Here is a 17,472-nt window from a genome sequence, read left to right as displayed (position 1 = left end):
CAGGCGCAGAGGGAGCTATCGATGATCTTGAGAATAACCTAAAGCACGTTATCAGGTCGACTCCCACGTCAGCTACCGGCGAACAACGACAAAACAAGAGACTTTTTGTGAACTTCCCGGATACATTTTCGCGGGAGAACTCGACGTGTACGCGTCCCGGGTGTCACCGTGGTTACCCACGCTTCCAGACGGACACCTGAACGCCTCTCTGTGGGGACTGGCTCCGACCCGCTCATAAAACACACCTGGAGGTGCAGTGAGTGTTAGACAAAAAGAGGAAAAAACAGCAAATTAGATTTTGTTTGGAGCAAACTGCCGACTTCAGTCTGATCAGTGTAAATATATGTGTGTGTGTGTGTGTGTGTGTGTGTGTGTGTGTGTGTGTGTGTGTGTGTGTGTGTGTGTGTGCTATGACAGCATAAAGTCGACCCCCATGTCCCACACACATACGGTACATACGTACGTTACATACATACATTAAGCCACATGTCCCTGTGGAAACACCCATTCCACTAGTCCTACAGCTACGATGAGGAAACAAAGAGCGGAGGTGAAGAAGAGGAGGAGGAGGAGGAGGAGGAGCGGTGAGAAAGCAGAGAAAAGGCCTCGTTCCCTTTGCCGGCTGTGGAAAGCTGGAGCGGTGAGCTTGAGTTTGAACGCGGTTGTGCTCTGTGGCGCCTGAGTGAACTGTGCAGTTTCTGGCAGTTTAGTGTTTTCCTGTTTCAAAATAAAAGAAAAAAAAAACGTAGAAGTGAAGAGCAAGAGAGGAAAACAAACAAAAAACATGGGTTGAAAAAACACGAGAGCAAAGTAGTAAGACTGCAACGATGAGAGGAATGATTCAGACTCGTCCGTTCTTTCTTTCTCGTTTCCCTCCGGTGACCTCGTTGCCATGGGAATGGGGGAATGTGCGCCGCCATGGCAAAATGTATGAGAACGAAAAATAAAATATATATATTTTTTTTTGTCGTATTTCTTTTTTTCCGAGTGAACCACGAGCCATGCACTTATTCTCAACTAAGAATGACTCACAACCCCCGAAAAAACACGCCCCCTCCCTCCCTCCCTCCCCCCAAAAGAAAAACCAAAACACCCTGTCGGTATGATACGAAACATCTGCACACGTAAGGCAACATTTTTGGTTTTTGTTCCCTAAAACGGCTCTTCCAAACCAAGTGCAAAAAAGTCAAAAAGAAGAAAAAGAAGAGGGGCAGAAACAACGAAAAGAACTCGGGTCGACAACTTAATACTGACGGAAAAAAATAAATAACAAAAACATTGCCTTCTGCAGTAAATAGCGCTGAAAATGTAGGAGACTTATTTTTTTTTTTTTTTTAGTGTGGGGAGACCGGCTGGAGTCTATCCCACTGTGCAAAAAACCTCTTTTAAAGTCCCTAAAAAGACTGTCTCCCGTCTGTGAGGAGGCAGAGAAGGAGAAAAAGAGGGGAGACTGGATTTTTTTTCGTTTTTTGTTTCCTAAAATGGCTACGTGTTTTCCTCAGAATGGCCACGGACGGGGACGCCGCCGCCGGCCGGCGGGGAACCGGAGCGCTCACTCCCGCCCGCTGGCCGAGTACGAGAACTGTGGGAAATGTGGCCTCCGCTCGTTGTCCGCCGCGTCCATCCCGTCCTCGTCGTCTGCGGGGAGACACACACACACACACACACACACACACAGGCCTCATACATAAATATACATACACATATACACATGTATATACACGTACGTCATCTGGCTTTAAGCCCATCGAGCTTGACTACAGACAAGGTCCCTAAAATGTAGCATCGTAGCTAATCTATCGCCACCTGCAGGTGAAAAGTTACACTTCATTTAATAACAAAAGTGTGAGAGTAACAACATGACGAAGTATTTCTGAAACAAGCTGCAATGTCAACTCAGTAAAAGTGATTTAGTTTTTTTTTGTTATCCTAAGAAGAAGCACGAAGAAAACCCAGATTCACTTCATTCATCTCAATATTTTAAGATCATTAACTTAATAGTTATGGATTTGGTGTAAAACTACAGAAAACAAGCTACGCCTCTTATGATTGATGATGATTTATTTGATGAAATGACGTCGAACACCAAATACACGAGACGCCTAACCAACGCTCGCCGGTGTTCCAGGTCCTGATCTGCCATATGTTTTACAAATCAATAAAGAATCTGCTGGTTTTAAACCATCTAAAATAGCAAAGCACTCAACTTGGTTTTAAAATGCCCCAAACATTGTTATCAAGTAAGAAAATAAAGCAGAAATTCTCAATTAGGATATTGATTTTTTTTTTTTTTAAGTATCTTTTGCATTAGATTTTGTGCAAATTAATGTCAACTGAATTTTAACATATTCTTGTGTATGCATATACACACACACACACACACACACACACACCAGTAAGACCTGAACTACCGAAACTGTTTAAAAGAGTTCAAACTGTATTTTCTTGGACACAGAGTTAAAGACCTCCATCACGGCAGCAGTGAACAGATCTGGAGTCTGTTGGGAGATCAGATCAGATCTGATCTGATCTGATTGGTTGATTGATTGGTTGCCGTTCAAAAGGCTGCTTACATTTCTCCGGCGGGGTGATGGTGATGGTCTGTGCTGTGAACTCCTCGTCGAAGTAGCGCGTGTCCGTTTCCGAGCTGACCTGGGGCTGGAAAGGCGGGACCAGCTGGAGCAAGACAGGAAGTAGAAGGTCAAGATAAATAATGCAAATTATTATCAACTAATTAGTTATCAATTATATTATTTTACCGGCAGTATATAAATGTAATAATTGAGCTCCATCAGTTATAATCTAATAATCTAATATATATTGTTCAGATTCTGCATAATGGATTATTTTAGTTGTAGTACTTTAAAGTATATTTTGATGCTGATGCTCTTCAGTAAAAGTAACTTGCTTGTGATAGAGTATTTCTACAGTGTTGTTTTGCTACTTTTACTTTAGTACTTCTTCCACTACTGTGAAGTCAGATATCTTGGAGTTTTGACTGTTTGTCTGTTGATTCATAATAACGACTTAAAACGAATAAAAGTGACTAAAAGAAACCATGAGCGACTCAATCGGGTGCCAAGTGTAAAACACGACTAGGAGGATATTTCAGGGTTCAGACACATTCTGACCAGTGGGTTCCATGACTTTAAACCAAATTACATGACTTTTCCATGACTTTAAACCAAATTACATGACAAACATTTAGTGAAATCTGGGTGTAAACAGTAAAAAGTGAGTAAATGTAGTATTTAAACTAACAATGAGAACACAAAGCATACAGTAAACCTTAAATGACTCAAATGAATGAGACAATAGTTTGATTAAAAGAATAAACATTTATATAGATGCCTGTATGTATGCCTGCTTATATTCTGAGTCTTTCTTTTAAAAGCATATTCATTATTTCAAACTCAGCGTAAATGAACACATGAATGTAACACATTTACATGACTTTTACTACACTTTGGGGATTTTTATCAAGGACTTTTCCAGGCCTGGAAATAACCATTTTAAAATTGCATGACTTTGTGTGTGAAGGTGTTTGTCCTGCTTTACGATGTTAAAATGAGAGATGAGGTAATTGTGTTCTTTTGTGTTCTATTTTGGACTCAACACATCCCAGCCAGGCTTCTTTTAAAACAAAAAAAAAAAAATAGAAGAAGAAAGAAATGAGGTAACCCTGATACCAGAATATCTCAGGTAGACGCTGTTTGAATAAATTACCGATGGCGTCCCAGCAGCTAAATCCTGCTCACCTTCTTGTCGTAGACGTCCTGCCAGTCCACCGCGTTGAAGAAACTGTGTCGCATGATCTCCTTGGCGTCATCCGGTCCGCCGCCCAGCCTGTCGGAGACGAGGAGGAAGAAAGAAGACGTCGAAGTCAGACATCAAAAAACGCCGCAAAGTCTCCATCAATGGACCCAGAATATCCACCTGCTACGCATCCCAAAATAACTCAGCGGGGTGAACGGGTTCGCATCTGTGAAGCTGCAGGAGCTTCTTCACGCGAGACAGAAACGAAAACGAAAAACGCCTTTTGGGACAATCAGAAGATATTTTAGTCCGACAGCAATAATTTGACCAGTCGTCCCAACAGGAGGGTTAGTTCTGAATGTGGAGATGAAGGGTTGAACCTTAAACTGTCAACAGGATCCTAAAAAGTCAAAAAGGGCCACGCAGGGTGGTGGATTTCCTAAACTTCTTCTCCCAGCTACACCATTTCTGTTCATATCTGCGTGTCGAGAGTATTTTTAATCTGCGCAGGACGGAGTGTATACCCATCAGGCGTGGGAACAACTCGGGTCCCTCAGGAGCTGCAGCCTGCAGACGAGGGAGCAGAAACCCAGCGGCCGCTGGAAAGATGGATGAATGTCTTTCAAACCCGCCGCAACAAAAAATACATGATGGAAGACGGTCTAATTATAGAAGATATGCTTGTTCTGTTTAAATCTGGGCTGAATTTACTTTACTTTTGAACTTGGATCTTGTTATATTTAGTTTTACGCTATAAATGCATGTTTCTTTTGTGTAAATTGTCCAGTTTTAAATTCATGACTATTATCATATTGTCAAAACTATAAGTATTTGAACAATTAAGTCGTACAAAATGTAACCTACAACTTTATGAATTGTATCATAACTGGTGTATTTTCATCAAGTTTACAGTCACAGTTGTAGCTAAGAATAAAGGCAATTAGTTGCATCATTATCCATGAAAGTTATGACGGAAATATAAAATCATATTCTTCCGTTATTGCATCTCCATTTATGCTGTAAATGTAATAATAGATTTACTTAGAATGATTCATATCCCTTTGCTTCTTACCTTTCAAAAGGAGACCAGAAATATGCATGAAGCCGATTGGTTGAGGAGCTATTCTTGATTCATTTGGGGTTATTTTAGTCGTGTGTGTGTGTGTGTGTGTGTGTGTGTGTACCGTTTGTTGGGGTCCTTGATGAGCAGCCCCGACAGCAACGACTTGGCGTCGGCCGACAGGGTTCTCGGGAACTTGATCTCCTCCATGAGGATGAGCTCGAACAGCTTCTCGTGGTCCTGGTTGTAGAACGGCAGGCGGCCGCACATCATCTCGTACGTCACCACGCCCAAACCCCACCAGTCCACCGCCCGGCCGTAGTCGTTGTCCTCCAGCACCTGAGGACGCACGGCACGTAGGGAGTTAGCCGGCACTCCTTCAAAGTTACTGCTAAAAGCTGACCAACGGGGGAAAATGATATTTCCCACGATCAGCTGTTACATTGATGCGTTTCTTCTTTCCTTCAATAACAACTATTTTAACAAAGATTAAAAAAATAATTCCGACAACAAATGCAATAGTTTACTTCACAAATAGTTCTGCCACTAAAAGAGGAATTAAGTTATTTAAACTTCCATGAACGTCACCAGTTTTTGTGAAGCCAATGAAGTGTCTTAAAGCTGCATTCTCTCTCCTGACCACCAGGGGGTGACTCCTCTGGTTGCATAGAAGTCAATGCTTCATGTGTTAAAGCTGCAATCTCTCTCCTGACCACCAGGGGGTGACTCCTCTGGTTGTTTAGAAGTCTATGCGTCATGTGTTAAAGCTGCATTCTCTCTCCTGACCACCAGGGGGTGACTCCTCTGGTTGCATAGAAGTCAATGCTTCATGTGTTAAAGCTGCAATCTCTCTCCTGACCACCAGGGGGCGACTCCTCTGGTTGTTTAGAAGTCTATGCGTCATGTGTTAAAGCTGCATTCTCTCTCCTGACCACCAGGGGGTGACTCCTCTGGTTGTATAGAAGTCTATACTTCATGTGTTAAAGCTACATTCTCTCTAGAAACCAGCAAGGGGTGACTCCTCTGGTTGTATAGAAGTATATGCTTCATGTGTTAAAGCTGCATTCTCTCTCCTGACCACCAGGGGGCGACTCCTCTGGTTGTATAGAAGTCTATACTTCATGTGTTAAAGCTACATTTTCTCTAGAAACCAGCAAGGGGCGACTCCTCTGGTTGTATAGAAGTATATGCTTCATGTGTTAAAGCTGCATTCTCTCTCCTGACCACCAGGGGGCGACTCCTCTGGTTGTATAGAAGTCTATACTTCATGTGTTAAAGCTGCATTCTCTCTCCTGACCACCAGGGGGTGACTCCTCTGGTTGTATAGAAGTCTATGCTTCATGTGTTAAAGCTGCATTCTCTCTCCTGACCACCAGGGGGCGACTCCTCTGGTTGTATAGAAGTATATGCTTCATGTGTTAAAGCTGCATTCTCTCTCCTGACCACCAGGGGGTGACTCCTCTGGTTGTATAGAAGTCTATGCTTCATGTGTTAAAGCTACATTCTCTCTAGAAACCAGCAAGGGGTGACTCCTCTGGTTGTATAGAAGTCTATGCTTCATGTGTTAAAGCTGCATTCTCTCTCCTGACCACCAGGGGGCGACTCCTCTGGTTGTATAGAAGTCTATGGTTCATGTGTTAAGCTGCATTCTCTCTCCTGACCACCAGGGGGCGACTCCTCTGGTTGTATAGAAGTCTATGGTTCATGTGTTAAGCTGCATTCTCTCTCCTGACCACCAGGGGGCGACTCCTCTGGTTGTATAGAAGTCTATGCTTCATGTGTTAAAGCTGCAGGGGGGGCCTCTACATTCTTTAGCCTGAAGAGGTTTAAACTGGGATTTTTCCAGTCCATCGTATGTTCAGCTGATATTCCAACATTCCAGTTTGTTAAAAGGCATTATTGTGAAACGCTCGACACTGAAACAGGAACCAGTAGCTCAGAGGGATCTGTGTCTCCTCACAGTGGTACAGTCCGGCTGAACCACTGTACAAAACAAACCCTTCATACTAAACATGTGCAAAGAGGAATTCTGTATGCGCTGAAAGCGTGACAGACCAAAAGCTTAGAGATGTGCTCTCAGACATCTGACTAATTTTAAATTCATCATTTATTTCTGCCCTTGACATATATGATATCCGCTTTCACATCCTCTTAAATGGGGAAATAACTTTGAAAAAAAAGCTGCACAAAGAGCCACATTATCAGAAGTGAAATTAATTGCCGACGTTGGACTTCGCCGTGAAGGAAACATTTAACCGCCGTTAGGGGAACAACATGTTCGGGTACTTCTGGCAAACAGAACGCAGTTTCATCCGACGGGACGAAAATAGACTCTTTTTTTTTAAATCCACGACTTTCTGAGTCTTTCTGGTTGTTCGTGATCTTTAAGCGGTGTTGCGTCGTGACTCGCGTGACCTCTGACCTCAGGAGCCAGGTACTCTGGTGTCCCACAGAAGGTCTTCATGGTGGCAGTGTCGGTGATGCCTTCTTTGCAGAGGCCAAAGTCTGTGATCTTGATGTGGCCGTCTTTGTCCAACATGAGGTTCTCCAGCTGATGAAAGGAACGAGAGCGATTTTAAAAACAGGAGCCAGTGTTCCTGCGTGTCCTTTTCCTCAGACAGGTGCGTACTTTACCTTCAGGTCCCGATAGACGATCTTGGCAGAATGTAGGTAGTCTAGAGCGGAGACGATCTCGGCGCCGTAGAAACGAGTGCGGTCCTCCGAAAATACTCTTTCTCTTGACAAATGGAAAAACAGCTGCCAAGAAAAGAGGAAAAACAAGTTCAAACACCTCAGACGTCTCGGTCGTGTGATCCTTTCTGCAGCGGAACCCAGAGGAGGCTGAGATTTAGCAGCTGACATCAGTATTATATTAGTTCTATTATATAATAGTGATATATTACATTACAATACGTATCCTGATAGAGTTCTACATTGTTAACCAGCGTCTGCGTTCCTCACAGCGATACTTTCGGTGACGCCTGAGCGAAGAAATTAACTATAAAAAAAAAATGCCTTCAGGATTCTTTAGAGAAACAAAATGAAGTAATACAAATATGTAAAAGACAGTAAAAATATACATATTTAGAGAGAGACTGTATATTCATTGAACCGATGCTGTGTTTCTGAGAATTGAAATCACCAAACATACGTCGTATACACATTGAATCAATATTTTCTTATTCATTCATGCTTCATGATCACCGGCTAACTCCCAGGTGACGAGTTCCATCCAATCACATGAAGGCACGCGTCTCTCCTCACTATTAATAGGCTCAACGCTGCTGCAATGCAATAAACAAAAGCGTCTCTGACTTTGAACTCGCTTAAAAATAAATAAATGAATATGTTTTGCATCTCTGGTCTCGTCGGTGGCATTAACGCCTCGGAGTTGATAACAAAAACCCACGACAGTGCCGACACTCCCGGTCCTGCAAGACCGCGACGAGGGGAGCGAAAACGCTTTGAACCCCGCCGTCGCCGTCACCGTCGTCATCCATCAAGAACTCTTGAAATAACTTCCAAGTTGAAATAAGACGGAAGCATCAAAACACCTTTTTCCTTTCTTTTTTTTTTTAAAGAGAGCCGCTGAAGCCTCACCTCTCCTCCGTTGACGTACTCCATTACAAAGCACAGCCGATCCTTCGTCTGGAACGAGTACTTCAGAGACTGCAACACAAGAGATATACGCGTCCTTTAAAACTTTTAAACACATTTTAGGAACAGAGGCTTTGTCTTTTCTTTATGCAACATTCATCAGAAGACTCTTTGAGTTGAAGCTCTTTATATGCATGTATTCCAACACAATCATTATCATGCAATCTACCTGCTGATACTCACAGTTAGGAATGGATGCCGAGTGTTTTTTAATACCCTACTTTCTGTGAGTGTGTGAGCGACTTCATCCTGTGACGGGGAACACAATAAAGAAAGGAGATGGTGATGAGTCAGGAGACACCTGAGACTAACAGGTACATGCCAAGGTATTTGACACCGGAGGTGATGCATTTATATTATTTTTGCTATTTTCACACGTACGGTCACGTTAGATCTTTATAAAACAGCGAACAAGAAGCATGCTTCCCAGACGACAGAATAACTATATTATTGCTGATCCGATGAAACCAAAAGGCACCTTGGCTATGATGACTTCCTTCTTGAGGATCTTCATGGCGTAGTAGGTGCCACTCGCCTTCTCCCTCACCAGAATGACTTTCCCGAACGTGCCTTTGCCCAGAAGCTTCAGATAGTCGAAGTCATTCATTGTCTGCACACACACACACACACACACACACACACACACACACACACACAAAAAGGAGAAAAACAAGAGGGATGGCGTGAAGAAACTGGTTGGACTTCATCTTTTCTTCACAACGGCTTCGCGAGCGCCGCCGTCACCTTTCGTTTGTAGTGGCCGATGGACGTGTCCATCTCCTCCTCGTTGACGTTCTCGATCTGGGAGGTGGGGCTGCTCAGGATGCCCTCCTCCTCCTGTTTGGCCAGAGACTCGGCTACCATCTGGATGGCTTCGGCCCACTCGTCCCTGAGGGCAACAACAACAACAACAACAACAGGTTGAAAACACCAGCAGGCAGCGCTCTGGTCTTTGTGGTTCATTGTTTTCAGCAGCTTGACAAAATGTGTGGGCTTCTTCAATTCTCTGAATGAAATGAACAGCACGGGTTGTATTTTACAGCGGATTAAGAAAATATAACAAGCAAGTTTCCCTTTGATTTGTTTCTGTAATATCTTTAATATCTGTAGAGAATCTGGATGCGTTCAGGTTGCTGCTGCTCGCCTATCAGGACAATCCAAAGGTGTTTTACAAGCTAAAACTACAATATACAGACACAACGTTTGTAGGAGCTATTTACTAATATTAAAGTTATTCTTTCTTCACAGGTAGTATTGTTTATGTATAGTTGTTTACTTAGTCTTTAGTTTGTTAGTTGGGTAATGCTGTGGGCACCTGGTGCACTTAATGAAGCAGGTACAGGACCAGGATGCACCTGGGTTTGTTTGTAACTTAAAACAATCAAACAAACAAATAAACAAACAATAGCAGTAAAACCGGACTCCCGCATGGACCCTGCATTATTTTGGCTGCGTCATTAACGAAACCTACGGTGCATCAGTGGCTTTTTGATTTTGGTTGATTTTCTTTGATATATATTTATTTTCTTTTATTATAATCTCCATTACTCATACTGTGAACTTTTGCAAATTCCCAATGTCTATATTTTGCAACTTCCTGCACAAAACTGTCACGCTCTCATTTTAAAAGATTGATGTATTTACCGTTTGATCTTTTATTTTCTGCTACTATGTTTATTGTTCTGCTACTAATGCATTTGTATGTGTAAACCTAAAACTATTAACTGGGTTTTGAGTGAGGACATCATATACAGATTTCTTTTTCAAGGACATGATTGACCCTTTGACCCTCTGATGACCGATGGCTGGGGATTTTTCTTTCATCATTATCTCAGAAATAACAGAATATTTTAAGAAAAATTTAAATTTTTCGCCTTTCTTCTTCTTCTTCTTCTTGTGTTAAATTTAGATTGTGAAAAAAAAAAAAGCCGAAAAAGAAGCAGACTGTGAGAAAAGGAGGCGGAGGCCGACGGCTCACCTCTCGTCGGGAGTGTCGACGTGGAAAGTCCTCTCGATGACCGTGGTCCACTGCAGACAGCGGATGATGAAGGTGTTTGGCTTGGGCCGCTCCGTCTTCATCAGCTGACATTCTGGAAGTCACACACACGGAGAGAGAGATCGATGTACAGCGCTGCGTACATATTGTGTATTCTCAGTGCATGAAATCTGCGGCGAGGCCTCTTACTTGCTACGGAGAAGTTGTTGAGCGGGTAGGCCAGGTCAGAGTCCTGCGGTTTGTCCTTGTAGCCGATGAAAGAGCCGTCTGTCTTCAGCAGGAAGTAGCGCGGTCGCCAGTTCTTGATGTATTCACCTGCAGGGAGGGAGAGAGAGAGGAGGGCGCCAACAGGTTACATGTTGCTGACCCACACCTGCTCACGGCTGGAGGCAGCGGGATCTGTAATTCCGTGATGATGGCGGAGGAAACGCGTCTCTGTGATGTTTGTTAATTAATCAGTCGGCGCCATGACTGAGCATTTTTTCGCCTCGGAGCTGCGGTGAACCAACGGCAGTCTCAGAGCCGTGTAGTCTACAGACGTACGGGAGATATGGTGATCTGAGTCAGGAGAGTAGTGGGTGCAGCTTGTTTGGGGGAGAAAAAAACGCAACGTCTCGGCCAAACCTCCAGAGAAAACAGATGTTTGCGGGAGCCATTTTCCAGAGCAGTGTTTTGAAAAATGCTACAACAAAACAGGGAAAGTTTTGCAGCAAAGCGCCAAAACACATTCCAACACACACACACATACACACACACACACACACACACAGCTGTAGAGTTACAAGTCATTTTAAAAGGCATGAAGGGATTATTATGGGAAAATGTAAATTTGACAGTAAACAGACAAGAAGTGGGAAAAAAAGATGCCGATGTGACATTTTACATTTTCTTTTCTTCTCCACTTGGTTTGTGCTTCATTTTGGGCAGAATAGGCAATTATTTCAAAAGTCCACAATTTATATATTTTAATCCACAAAAAAAAAAACAAAAAAAAAAACACACTGCCGCGTTTTTTTCGCCACGTTTTTTGATGACGGAAAAAAAGGAAAAAAGGTGGATGATTTTGGGCATTTTCTGTTGAATTTTGTGAAATACAAACGCAGAACATAACATATTTCCACTCTTTCCTTGGACATTTAAAGTGACGATTTAGCCGGTATGACAGATAGGGATCATCTGTCACATCGCCACACGACAATACATTCCTCTACAAGTCAGATTTAAGTAGATAACTTATCGATGAATTCATCACATGCTGATGAATTGGGACAAACTGATTCAGAGTCCGGTTTGCGAGGGTTATTAACTGCCACCGGGTGTTCATCACACCATCATTTAACCCATTTACTAGTAATAAGAAGTTGTCTAAAAACCTTGATCTCACGTTGTGGTCCGTTTCACTTCAACACGGCTGCATTGCAAGCTTAAAAAAAGAAACGTTATAGCCAGTATTTAGCCAACGCTTTGGGCTTTTTGTTTTCAGCTTCTCATTCATTGTTATCCAACCCGACACGCATTAGAAACCAAGAGTTGAGTCACAGATCTTAACCCTTTGCAGGTAAAACAAGCTAGCAAGCGCGCTAATGTATAACTGAAATAAAACGACAATATGATCCTGATCATAACTTGATGTAGTTTATTCTCAGCTAAAAGGAAGACAATGTGGAGATCATGTTCCAGGACATTTCGTCCTCACTGTGTTTTCACTGACTGGAAAAAATTGGTTTTAGCGGGAAACCCAGACTTCCTTTTGAAGGCAAATACTACGCAGCGCTGGTTCCCATTCAGAGGCCATGAAGGGCATCACAGCCACGTTAGCTGAGGAGCTAACGGAGGAAACCGGCGCGGTCAGTGATGGAACGCCTCGGCGTCTTTCCAAAAACTCTCCTCACACGTCTGATGAGTCACTCGGCTTGGGAACAGCAGCGTGATGAGGAAGCACGGCCGCGACGGAAGTGGGATGAAGACGACAGTTTGGCTTAAAAGCTGGTGAGCGGCAGGGGAAGAGAAAGTCCACGGGATGACTGATGAAGACTTATGTCAACACATCCATCAAAGGTTGCTTGATTACATTGTCTTTGAATATGAAACGATTCAAAAAATGTGAAAAGGGACTTCTTAAAAATACCTAAAAACGACTTGTTTTGTGGACCAACAGTCAGTTGCAGGTTTAAAGACACTTAAGCATCGGTCCACACTTATGGACTCAAAAGCTGTGAGAGCGTTACGCTGCTATTCATTTTTTGAAAAAGGGACCGACCGCTGAGCTGCAGATGTTTAAAAAAGACGCCCAGCGGGACAGTTCACAAACACTCAAAAACATTTTAACGAGGTTAAAAAACTATTTAGTGGTCTGGAACCGAACCGAGCAGCAGGATAGGAACAGCTTCCTACGTGTAGCACAGCGGCTACGTCGGAACACAAAGAGCACGATGATATTCATGCCATCAATACAACACACCAACAGAGCTACAGGTTCACTGCAGACATGAGACCTCGATGGTACACAATGAGTTAAATACTGAATGTAAACAGAAACGTTTGTTTGTTAAAATTGGTGACCTCATGCTGCATAACAGAAGAATAAATAAAAAAGCGCCCTAGATATCGACGTCGGACCGATAAGGACTCAGACGGCTGGATCGAGGCCGATGTGTTACACGCAATTGTGTTGACATCTGATTACAGGTGTGTGAACTGCATCACGGGTCAGTCAGTAAGCCGCAAAGCCGAGGGAGCGAACAACAAACACCTCAGCTGTTTGGAGGAGTTTCAAGTTTGATGTCTAATGTCAAAGACAAAATGTCTGCGGACATTTCCTTTCACCAAGCTAGCGAAGCAACGTTTGAGTCAAGCCTGGCGCCTGACGTATAGAAGCACGAGCCCAGGCTGCTCCAGGCAGCGATGCAGAAAGCCTGTTAATCAAACACTGGTGTTGGACCACTCCTTTGTTCTTTCCCGGTACAATGAAGTTGCGTATGGGCCGATACCGAGTACGGATCCATTAGCAGTGCGTTAAAAAACAAAACACAAGTGGAATTCCTTCTCTTTCTTATTGGTTTTGCAGTTTAAATGTATTTACCAACAGGAAGTACATCACATTAAAGGTCTCTCATGACCCCAAACTTAACATTTAGTTAGTTACAGTTACTCAGGATAGTTTTGTTGAAACAAAGATCTAAATAACATTTATAAAAACGGAAACCGGTCACCAGCATAAACTCCGCGATCAAGAACAATAATGCTGCTGTTCGTGGCGTATTTTTGGGGTTTCACAGTTTACAAACCGGCCTGAACCGTGTGTGAACTCAAACAACCCAGAGAGCTGCCGTTTGGGGCCGTTAGGGCTGAATTACAAGAGCTCACGGAGGTGCAATAAACAAAACAGGGACTTGTGGGGGCCGGAGAGGAAGGAACCAGAGTGTTAGGTCATCCTCTGTGAGCTCATAGTGCCACAGAGAAACTTCCCCCTGCTGCCTGCCAGCCAGACAAACACACCTCAGCACACACACACACACACACACAGTAAATCACTGTGGGAAATAACACACCAACCAAGTGCAGCTCAGGCTGGGCCGCAGCGCTGCAAAGCTCGCCCGCTCTGCTCGCCGTCTGGCAGGTAAACAACCATTGTTTGGAGGAGCTGTTCTTCAAACCCACTCGGGCGGCTCAGGCCGTGTCCTCGCTGAGCCGCGGATGAAAACACATCTTTTCTGACCGCTGTGTCCAACAACCAAGCAGTTTCTTCTTCTTCTCCTCCTCACAGCCATGACACGGGCCTGGTCCCCTCTAACTCTCTCGTCAGCCCCAAAGTTCACGCTTCTGTTTTCAGAAGACGTCTAAATTGTTAAACAGCGATTTCATTGACGTCCTACATTGGACTACAGTCAGAGGTCGGTTTGGTAATCGGCAATCAATGAATCAAATGCTCTGACAAAAGAAAAAGAAATCTGGTATCATAAGTAGTAAGTCATTTTATTTAGCCAGTTTCCAGTTTAAATTCCACAACGTCTCAGAAAAGCAACAAAAACATATTCAATCTTTGGCGTTCTGATCACGTTTAACAGGCTTCCAGGTCACAAGTCACAATCTTACTGAAAGTTTGCCATGTAGAAATGAAAAAGTCAAGTTTAAGGTGTAAAACACACACTCTAGAGAATGAATGTGTATTATGGGCTTGTTGTGTTGATCTCCTTTGTCCTGAATCGTGACACGCGTCCAAACGAAAAACTAAAAGAGGAACGCAGAAGAACGAAAGAGAGCGGCGGCCATCTGCGGCTGAGAGTGTTTCCTTTCCCATCCTGCGTTAAGACGAAACCTAAAGCCGCGCCAGACGCACCGAGATACAGAAATTCACCCAAACAAGCACAAACAGAGGCGGGCCCGCGGGGACCCGAGCCTCCGTCCGACCGCCGGGTTTGCAACGAATCCGCTTCCTCTGTGTGAGACCGGCAGAAAGGAGAAGTGACGCCCAGGAGCCGGTTGACTGAAACCTGGACGACCTCGTTTGAACCAGAAGCTCCGATGTGCTTTTTGTGTTGTTGTTGTTGTTGTTGTTGTTGTTGTTGCACATTTGACGTCTTTAGAAAGCGGCCGTCTGTCCAACCATGAGCGCGTCAGAGGGGTTCATCCTCACGACGCCATCGTTTCCGTGAGGTTTGGGGCTTCGGTCGGGTCGTTTTGAGGCTCTGGGAACATGCCATTTCCATTTTTTTCTCCCCACCATTTCATAACATTTTATTGACTAAACGATCAATTAAAAGAATAGTTGTTAGTTGCCGCTCTGGCTGTCTCCGACCACCAGACTATTTCCCTCCTTGCCTTCCTGCTTAAGAGGATGTTCTGCTGTCAGTTCTCCACCAACAGACAACTCCTTAATATCGGATTGTGACAACCGAGCGTCCTATTTTTAGACTATTTACTTTTATGCATTTAGGCGGACTTTCACAGTCGGTTTGTAACATTGTAAGAGAATATTTAGTTTGTAATATAACTCAATAAGGTTTCTAAATCCAAAAGACGTGACGTTTTATCGCAGCCGTTCTCAGCCCTCTTGCGTCATTAATCCTTCAATGATACGAGATGTTTACGTCAATATTTAAGACATAGATTCAGAAAAAAAGTAAATAAAAAAATGAGCCACTTTAAGGATGAGGCGAGCGTTATTCTACATAATAAATAAAAACACAACAAATAGCTGAGAATGTCCAAACCTGACTACATTGGTTCCTTATGAAGATGTAAATACAAAAAAAGTCACAAATATGAAGTTCCATTTTCTAAAAAAAGGGTTAATTAATTTCCTAAAACAGCTGGTCGCTGGTCAAACAGGATGAAATAGTGCATATTTAAGGGGACTATTTCTTTGTGGCGGATGAATCCACATGAATCCTTTAGTGCCGCGGTCCTCAAACATTCTCCAAGTAGCCCATAAAGGCAGTTAGCGGTTGCATTGAAGATATGCATATTTCATATTTGTTTATAATAATCACAAAGTGGAATATCAGCGATACAAAACATACATCCTTGCCCTCGTAGATGAAACATGAAGCCTCCTCACCTCTTTTCTGCACCCAGCCTTCCTTGATGACGTTCTGGTCGCTCATGGTGGCTTCTCCTCGTCACCAGTCCTCCCAGTCCGCCCAGTGTGGTGACGGTGAAGGGAGGAAGTAGCGGGAAAGCAGCCGTCCGTCTGACCGCCGCTTGACCTCCGACCTACAACCTACCTGCGCCTATTGTCACCTGACCTCAGCTCTGTTATTCCCCACAATGTCTCTCTATCTCTCTCTCTCTCTCTCTCTTCCCCACAATCACTTTCTCTTCCTTCCTCTCGCCCCAACCCGACTTCCTCCTCACCTCACCTCTGTGTTTTTACTCCCCTCTTTCTCTCCCTCCTTCCTTCCTTCCTTCTCTTACTGTTTCTTTTCCTCACTCCTTCGCCCTCTCAAGCTTCTTCTCCTCCTCCCCCTCCTCCTCCTCCTCCTCCTCTTCTTCTTCTTCTTCAGTGTTCAGGCGCTCCAGCGGTGAGTCAGCCTGGAAGGAAACGGAGGCAGAGAAAGGAGAGAGGGCAGAAAACAAAACAGAGCGGGTCAGTGGATAGTTTCCTTCACACGGCAAACACAGCAGGCCGCCACTTATTGTTCAGAGCCATAGACACACTTCCTGTCTCCTTACGTCCTTGCTCCTTGTTTCCTCACACTTTCTCCTTCTCCTCTCCTTACTTTGTCCCCTGCCTTTCTTTCTTTCTTGTCTCTACTAGTATTTCCTCACCTCTCCAACTTTATTTTTTAATTCCTCCCATCTCTCCTTCCCTCTTTACCTCCCATCTTACTTTCCTCACTCCTTCTCCATTTCCTTGCCCCCTCACATGGTCTACTCCTCTTCCCCTTCCTTTGTTCCCTCCTTTATCCTTCCTTCCATCTGTCCTTTCCTAACTACTTCTCCTCCAACTTTTAAAACCTCTTCTCCATCCTTACAGCCTTCGGTCCTGAATAACTCGTCTCCTTTCCTTCATTCTCTCGTCGGCTCTTCACTAACTGTCTTTTACCTCCTCATCCCTCGTTCACTCAAATAATTGGTAACCCTCTTCCTTTCTTCACTGGCCCTACTTTACTTCCCTTACCTGCCGCTTTCCTTCTCAGATTCCTCACAATCATTCACCCTTTAACATCGCCTCCTCTTCCTTTCTTCTTCTCTTCCTCATTCCCCAACCTTTTCTCCTCCGCTTTTCTTCCCTCCCATTCCACCTCCTTGCCTCCACACACTTCCTCCTTCTCGCTCCTTTCTTATTTACCTCACCCCTTCATCTCTCCTTCCCCATTTCTTTGCCTCCTCACATCATTGTCACCCTCCTCTTCCCCATCCTCCGTTCCCTCATTTCTCCTTCTCTCCATTATTCCTTCCCTGACGACTCCAACCTTCTTCACCTCCTCTTCTCCGTCCTTCCATACTTCATTCACTCCCCTCCACACTAACTCTTCTCATTCCCTCTTGCCTCCCCGTT

The 17,472-nt window shown here is 43.9% G+C and overlaps 1 protein-coding gene across 1 annotated transcript; it reads right to left on the bottom strand.

Annotated features, from left to right (window-relative positions):
* Positions 1 to 1,240: 1,240 nt before the first annotated feature.
* On the bottom strand, positions 1,241 to 16,335 carry akt3b (v-akt murine thymoma viral oncogene homolog 3b). The gene is made up of 13 exons (XM_079220281.1): positions 16,030 to 16,335; positions 10,659 to 10,784; positions 10,452 to 10,563; positions 9,218 to 9,362; positions 8,952 to 9,083; positions 8,657 to 8,722; positions 8,417 to 8,485; positions 7,451 to 7,573; positions 7,239 to 7,367; positions 4,941 to 5,155; positions 3,759 to 3,846; positions 2,574 to 2,676; positions 1,241 to 1,638 (listed from the first exon to the last, which is right to left on the bottom strand). Exons 1-13 carry the CDS (start codon positions 16,073 to 16,075, stop codon positions 1,553 to 1,555), a joined length of 1,440 nt encoding a protein of 479 aa, XP_079076407.1. The 5' UTR covers positions 16,076 to 16,335; the 3' UTR covers positions 1,241 to 1,552.
* Positions 16,336 to 17,472: the final 1,137 nt, after the last annotated feature.

The sequence above is a fragment of the Taurulus bubalis genome (assembly GCF_910589615.1).
Source record: "Taurulus bubalis genome assembly, chromosome: 6".
Lineage (NCBI taxonomy): Eukaryota > Metazoa > Chordata > Actinopteri > Perciformes > Cottidae > Taurulus > Taurulus bubalis.
This window is presented reverse-complemented; position numbering and strand designations above follow the sequence as displayed.